The sequence below is a fragment of the Populus nigra genome, chromosome 11 (assembly GCF_951802175.1).
Source record: "Populus nigra chromosome 11, ddPopNigr1.1, whole genome shotgun sequence".
NCBI classification, from domain to species: Eukaryota; Viridiplantae; Streptophyta; class Magnoliopsida; order Malpighiales; family Salicaceae; genus Populus; species Populus nigra.
Window position 1 is genome coordinate 12,942,309 of NC_084862.1, and position 8,429 is coordinate 12,950,737.

General features: G+C 34.5%; 1 protein-coding gene across 1 annotated transcript; it reads left to right on the plus strand.

Moving 5' to 3' along the window:
* Window positions 1-1,165: 1,165 nt before the first annotated feature.
* Window positions 1,166-4,719, plus strand: LOC133667943 (leucine-rich repeat receptor-like protein kinase PXL1). Its single transcript, XM_062087658.1, has 2 exons — window positions 1,166-3,977; window positions 4,203-4,719. The coding sequence occupies exons 1-2, from the start codon at window positions 1,331-1,333 to the stop codon at window positions 4,610-4,612; spliced, it is 3,057 nt and encodes a 1,018-aa protein (XP_061943642.1). The 5' UTR covers window positions 1,166-1,330; the 3' UTR covers window positions 4,613-4,719.
* Window positions 4,720-8,429: the final 3,710 nt, after the last annotated feature.

Sequence of the window (8,429 nt, forward strand, 5' to 3'; positions counted from 1 at the left end):
ATAAATCCAGATTAGGTAAACATTTAGCATTATAATATTGTTTATTTCATGCAGCAGTAACATAAGCAAAATATTTAGTTTTATTTGTGTTTATTCAGTAATGATGCATGAATAACCAACTTCACTTGTGCTTCTAGCTCGAAAAAGTCTTGAGTTATTGAGTGATAGTTTCTTTAATTACTTTTTATTAAAATGATATTGTTTTATAACTTTTTTTATAAAAATTTTTTATTAGTGATGGATCATATCACTGAGTTTAAGCTAGATTTACTAAAATCAATCAATTCATGAGTTAACTCATTAAATTAGTTAGATTTAACTGATTCAATATCTCTTTTATTGAAATTAAAACTCATCTAGGTAAAGTTTTAGTTCACAAATATTAATTAATACTGAACTATATGGTTAATTCTTATTTCAAAACTCAGCACAAGGTGGGAAGTCTTGGAAAAATATCGAAGAGGAGTGGGAAAGGTAGCATGATTGTGCCTAGATATAAAAGGAGTGGACTCGTTGTACTTTGAGGGATAAACAGTGAAATGCTTACCATAATCACCTTCATTAGTCATAATCATGATAAGTAATCTAGCTAGTTCAAGATAATATAAATATCAATTTTAGTTACCATAAACTTGTTATTCAGCCTGATTCGGGTTTTAATTTAAACTAATTGATATTAATATAAATAAATTTTATTTACTATATCAAATCTAATCTAAATTGATTTGGTTAATATTAAAAGAAAATTAAAAATAAAACAATATTGTTTTAATAAAATAAATGATTGATTCGGATTGATTGACCCGTTGGGCGACCCATGAGTTAACTCAATAACCTTCTTCTTCTGTTTTTTTTTTTTTTTTTTGTTAAACCAATAATCAACTGTAACAATCATACTTGTAATATATCATCCTGGGATTAACAGAAGATAAAGTACAGATTCAGTTTCAGCTAAATGTCCACAGGAATGGAATAACAAAAAATAAATCATCATTACTAGATTATTACCAGTTGAGTTGTTGAGTTGACCATGAGATCAATCAATAATATAATTAAGTATCAGAGAATAATCATTTCCATGTTTTGGTGTCTGGTGGATTTCCAATAATTCCAAGCCTTTACAGTCATTAAGTACAGATAATTAGCTGGTTCAGATCCCAAGAACCCACGTAACACATTAAACTAATGCTCAATGTTCATTAATTATAGCATGCGAGCTAGTTAACTTCTTCTTCTCTCGTATAACATCCTCTTGCCACCCTCTTTGTCTGTTCCTCAGAGCCAGAAATGCCACACAACTAGAAGGAAACAAACTCGAAAGAACAAGAAGATGCAAACCCTTTTGCTGTTCTTCTTCTGTTGTTTTGGTCTTTCTCTTGTTTTTGTTGAGGGAGTTCAGAGTGTACAACAGTATGAAGAATTGTCAACTTTGTTGTTAATCAGATCTAGCCTGGTTGATCCTTCAAATCAACTTGAGGGTTGGAGAATGCCAAGAAATGCATCTGAGAATCAGTCACCCCATTGTAACTGGACTGGAATATGGTGCAACTCCAAAGGGTTTGTGGAGAGGCTTGACCTTTCCAATATGAATCTCACTGGCAATATATCGGATCATATTCAAGATTTGCATAGTCTTTCTTTTCTCAACTTCTCTTGTAATGGGTTTGATTCTTCATTGCCAAGAGAACTACGAACTCTTACATCATTGAAGACCATTGATGTAAGTCAGAACAACTTCGTTGGCAGCTTCCCCACTGGTCTTGGAATGGCCTCAGGCTTGACTTCAGTAAATGCATCCAGCAACAACTTCTCAGGTTATCTTCCTGAAGATCTTGGAAATGCAACATCTCTCGAAAGCTTAGATTTTCGAGGGAGCTTCTTTGAAGGCTCAATTCCTGGTTCTTTCAAGAATCTGCAGAAATTGAAGTTTCTTGGCCTTTCTGGTAATAATCTGACTGGAAGGATTCCAAGAGAGATAGGCCAACTTGCTTCTCTAGAGACCATCATTCTTGGGTACAATGAGTTCGAAGGTGAAATCCCAGAAGAGATTGGGAACCTCACCAATCTTCGGTATCTTGACCTCGCAGTTGGCAGCCTCAGTGGTCAGATTCCAGCTGAGTTGGGTAGGCTAAAGCAACTTACAACAGTTTATCTGTACAAGAACAATTTCACAGGAAAGATTCCACCAGAACTTGGTGATGCAACGTCGCTAGTGTTCCTGGATCTTTCTGACAATCAGATTTCAGGAGAGATCCCAGTGGAGTTAGCAGAACTGAAGAATTTGCAGCTCCTGAATTTGATGCGCAATCAACTGAAGGGTACAATTCCTACCAAGCTTGGTGAGCTAACCAAACTGGAGGTGCTTGAGCTATGGAAGAATTTTCTGACAGGTCTTTTGCCTGAGAATCTTGGACAGAACTCCCCCTTGCAATGGTTAGATGTGTCATCAAATTCATTGTCAGGTGAGATTCCACCAGGTTTGTGTCATTCTGGCAATCTCACTAAACTCATCCTCTTCAACAATTCCTTCTCTGGCCCAATCCCTATGAGCCTCTCAACCTGTGAGTCATTAGTCCGTGTTCGCGTCCAAAATAATCTTATTTCTGGGACAATTCCAGTTGGTCTTGGAAGTCTTCCAATGCTTCAAAGGCTGGAATTAGCTAACAACAATCTAACTGGCCAAATACCAGATGACATTGGTTTGTCTACATCACTTTCGTTCATTGATGTCTCTGGAAACCACCTTCAATCATCTCTCCCATATAGCATTTTATCCATTCCTAGCCTTCAGATATTCATGGCCTCCAACAACAACTTGGAAGGACAAATCCCAGACCAATTCCAAGATTGCCCATCACTTACACTTCTTGACCTTTCAAGCAACCATTTATCTGGAAAAATCCCAGAGAGCATTGCTTCATGTGAAAAGCTGGTGAATCTAAACTTGCAAAACAATCAATTTACTGGGGAGATCCCAAAAGCAATCTCAACAATGCCAACATTGGCCATTCTTGACCTGTCCAACAATTCTCTGGTCGGTCGGATCCCGGAGAACTTTGGGAACTCACCAGCCTTAGAAACGTTAAACTTATCATTCAATAAGCTTGAGGGTCCGGTTCCCTCCACCGGAATGTTGACGACCATAAATCCTAATGATCTTGTTGGCAATGCTGGTCTTTGTGGTGGCATACTTCCACCCTGCTCTCCTGCTTCTTCTGCATCAAACCAACAGCAGAATTTGCGCGTCAAGCACGTTATTATTGGATTCATCGTCGGAATCTCCATCATCTTATCTCTTGGAATCGCATTTTTTACTGGGAGATTGATATATAAAAGATGGTATTTGTACAACAGTTTCTTTTATGATTGGTTTAACAATAGCAACAAGGAATGGCCTTGGACATTAATAGCTTTCCAGCGAATCAGTTTCACTAGTAGTGATATTATAGCTTGCATTATGGAATCAAATATCATCGGCATGGGAGGGACTGGCATTGTGTACAAGGCTGAGGCTTACCGGCCACATGCGACTGTAGCAGTGAAGAAGCTTTGGAGAACAGAAAGAGACATTGAGAACGGTGATGATCTATTCAGAGAAGTGAATCTCTTAGGGAGGCTTCGGCATAGAAACATTGTTCGGCTTTTAGGGTATATTCATAATGAAACAGATGTGCTGATGGTTTATGAGTACATGCCTAATGGAAACCTTGGAACAGCTTTACACGGTAAAGAAGCTGGAAATTTGTTGGTGGACTGGGTCTCGCGGTACAACGTAGCAGTTGGAGTTGCACAGGGGCTGAACTACCTCCACCATGATTGTCACCCACCAGTCATCCACCGCGATATCAAGTCCAACAACATACTGCTTGATTCAAACCTCGAGGCAAGGATAGCAGATTTCGGCTTGGCCAGGATGATGAGTTATAAGAATGAGACAGTATCAATGGTGGCTGGTTCTTATGGATATATTGCACCTGGTAAGTTGCTTGTCTATTAATCAGATAGATTGTTCTATATCAGTGCATGAACCATAAATTATGGATAGGTTGTTCTTTCATCAAAGTAGCTTGCTATACAAATCATCTCATATCCATCCATTCACATGCTACTTTACAAAGGTTGCAAGACCAAGAGTTGGAAAAACTCTCAAATTGCATGTTGATAATCTAGACTGCTACTGATGTTCTTATTTCTCGTGACAGAATATGGATACACTCTGAAGGTTGGTGAGAAGAGTGACATATATAGTTTTGGGGTTGTGCTTTTGGAGCTACTGACAGGAAAAATGCCATTAGACCCTGCATTTGGTGAGTCCGTTGATATTGTTGAATGGGTTCGAAGAAAGATCAGAAACAACAGAGCTTTAGAAGAAGCACTAGACCACAGCATAGCTGGACATTGCAAAGATGTGCAGGAAGAGATGCTTCTTGTTCTCCGCATTGCGATTCTCTGCACCGCAAAGCTGCCTAAGGACAGACCATCTATGAGGGATGTCATAACAATGCTTGGAGAGGCAAAGCCTCGAAGGAAAAGCATTTGTCACAATGGGGTGCAAAATCCTAGCAAAGAGAGGCCAATCTTTAGCAACTCACCTGTAATAGGCCTTCTGTAGGAGGAATTTCCCCAGGCTGCTGTTCTTGTGCACCTCTTTTCTTTCTCTCTTTCTTTTTTCCTTTTATGTAAATCTTTTGACTCTCACTACAAAATTTTTTCCATTGAGTCTAGTTGCAGATATAAACTATATAAATGCTCATACTTTCATTTAGTCTTTCAAGGAATAAATTAAGCAGATGTCAAACTGCACTGCAAATTGATATGAACTAAGCTTCTACTTAAGAACTAGGTCCATTCCAGTGTACAAGTCAAGAATGAAAATCCCATCATAAGCTTATTCTGCAGTCCTTGTTATTTGCACCAGAAAGCCTTCAAACATGTTGCCCTTTTGTTGCTGAAAAATCAGAATTACAATCCAAGGAAAGAGAGGAGCCACAATGTCCTCCAACCTAAAAGATTGAGATCACTAAAGTTGAGAAGGAAAAAAAATGGGGCCTCTTCTCAAGCCTAGCTCCTTCCTGTACAGCTAATTTCATGACATTTCATTGGTCAAAAAGACTGCTAAATTAAGCTATTAATAAGAACAGAAACCTACATTTCATACATGAACAAGCAAACTAAGTTGGTTATAGAATCGGCCTTCGTCTCAGTAGCACTACCACACGTTCCCTTCATCCTAGGTAGGTACATCTAAAAGAGCAGGTCCTGCTCTATTTCCTGATCTAGAAAGGTGCTAGACAATGGCTGAAAAAGATCAAGGACAGAACAGAGCCAAAAGATCAAGGACAGAACAGAGCCAAGACTAGTCCATATACACACAAATGAAGGCAGGAAGTTGAATCACAGACAATTAGGAAAATCATTTGGTGCAACTCTAATGTTGAAAAAAAAAGAGATGAGGGAAAGAAAAAACAGTTTCTTTCGGTCAGTGATTCAAGGACAGCAAGTTCATTGTTTTTCCTTCCAACTCATGCTGCCTAATGTGAGATTTTGCCAGAGATATCTTTTGATTGATCAAGAGTAACTGCTAAAGCATAATAATACTGCTCAACAAATTTCCAGGAAAACAGATCATCCGCGAAGTAAATAAGTTTGGTCACAAATTCTTACAGAAAGCAACATTTGCAATCCTCCTGTCCCCCTCCCCTCAAGGGAGGTTACGGGGGAGACAGAAAGAAGATTGAAACCTACCTTTGTATAATTAGCTCTGGTAAGATAAAAGGGCTCTTTCTCTCGCATGTCACCATTATCTTCAAACATTCTCTCTAAACCCTGAAAGAAAATGAAGTTTTATCATAATTAACATTAATACTACAGCGATAACAACAAACAGAATCAACTTTTATATTAATAGGCTCAAGTGAAATCACCAAAACCTACACTGTTAAGCAGTAAAATACCAAAGTTTTGTTGAGATAATACAATCCATTATTTATCAGAATGGTTTGAAAAATTATCAGAGAAAAAATTAGCAAAAATGGAAGCCTGGTATAAATGCTTCAAAAGTAGCATTTACCAGTTTTTCCAAAGCTGCTCAGGAAGCGTAAAACAGATTTAAATGCCTGATAACTGGAGACTGAACAAGGTGTCTTCAAGGTAGAGCAGCTTAAATGGTTTTAGTGTAACAGCTTTTACCTTGCCAGTTAAGATCTCAAATTCGAGCAATTCTTCAGCAATCTTCTCAAGAATTCGATGGTTTGAGCCACGACGTAAATTTCTGTCCTCCAATATATAATGTGTAAATTGCAGGAATTAATGTCATAAAGTAGCTGTCTGTTGCAATTAGCATATAGACAAATAAATAACAACAAAAAAAAGTTACAATGACTATAGAAAAGAATGAATGCTTACAAATATAAGATATTCTTTAAATATTTTTATAAAAATTTTAATGATTTTATTTAATAACAAAATAAAAATTAATGAAAAAATAAATAATTTCATAAAGGAAAAATAAAAAAAAATCTCAAGTTTAATTATAGCAAATCAAATGTTAAAGGACAAATTAAAAAAAATTAATTTTAAAAAAGAACACAAAAACCTTATTCTAGTTCACACGCCAAACTCGCAGACCAATTATGAGGTCGGGATAACTCTATACAAAATAAATTAAATAAAATGATGGAAGTCAACTCTCAATCAAACTAAATGATAAAAGATGAAATAAGAAAAAAAAAAAGTTAACTCGCGACCCGAAATATAAGTCGAGATAACCTCATATAAAAAAAAACAATAAAAATCATGAAGTTAAAGGTCCAAAACCTAATGTCAAATGATTAAAAAAATAAAAAAAATCAATTTAAAAAAAAACATAAAAAAATGAAGTTAAATTAGGTTAATTTTCAAAACTTGTAATATAAGTCATGAGATTGGATTATCCAATTGAAGGTACATAAACTCAAAAAAAATCATGAAAAAAATTCAAATCATCCAAAATTAACAAACAAAAAAAAAATAGCAATCAAAAGATAATGACCAAATCTGGTATAAAAATGAAATGAAATAAAATAAAGAGGAATGCAATTTGAAAAATAAAATAAATCAAGAAAACAATTAAAAAATTAAAATTAAAAGAATGAAAACAAATATCATTGATGAAAAAATTAAAAGATGATGAAATTGAAAAAAAAATCTAATTTTATAAATTATTTCAAATAAAAACAAATAGTAATTAAAAAACAGAGATCATATTTAATTGAAAAATAAATTGAATGGCTGCTTTGAAAAACTTAAGGTTCGTACACAAAAATTAAAGATGAAAGAAAAAAGAAAGGAGAAAGAAGGCTACCGATGCCAAACAAGAGGTTTGGTGACAACATGCACCATTTAGGCATCCACCGAAAATATTCCAATATTTCCTAGTAAGCCAGGGTTTAGTCGTTGTACGACTCCACATGCATCTCTTTAAGATCATTTGCACCTCCCACACACTAACGAGTGCAATGCACGTTTTAATATTTTTTTAAAATAAAAATTATATTTATTAAATTATTAAGGCACATCTTAATAAACTTGATAATAACTAAAAAATTCATGCTGAAAAGACAAAAAACTCATATACTCCAGTTAAAGAAATTTAGCATTGAAGGGGTATAGTAGTAATTTTATTCTATTTTAGAAAGTAAAAATACAAAAATAACCTAGAACTCTAATTATTAAAATCTTGCTTTCAAGGTAATATAATAGTTTTATTGTGCTAAAATATAAAAAATATCTAAATCCTCCAATCAATTTAATTATGATCACTGGTCTTGTGAAATGATTATTTTATCTCTAATAGCTAGTGTAACAATTTTTTGATGGGAAGAGCAAAACAATGATTTCACTTTAGCAATCTATTATGATATTTGTCTTTGTATAGTAAAACATTAAGTCTTTTTAATTTTTTTTAATTCTCTTTTAGTTTATTTAACCTTGTGTAAAAAAAATAGTGTCATCCCTATAATGTTATATAAATAACTTGTCAATTGCTACCAAAAATCTAGACTTATGGTAGCTGGTAAGTTTTTTTTTTTTTCTATACCCTACTAGATCATAACATCTTAGTTGAAAACCTAATGAGTTTTTTATATGGGTCTGTAATCATGAATCTCTAACATTTTTATATGAAGCATTTTATTGTGAATCTCAACATTTATAATTTTTTTTTATTTTAGAAGGAAAATGATGCATCTGTATCATTCAATTATGGATGCCCCATGTATTTTAGATTATTACTTAATACTTGAAACTTTAATTATTAGATCTCATTGAAAAAACAAGCTAAAATGAGAGGGGAAAACACTATGCACACATAAATTACTATTCACTATAATAGCTAAACGATGGTTTTGCCTTTCCAAGAAAAAAAATGAGATGCTTTAAGTTTAGGGGTA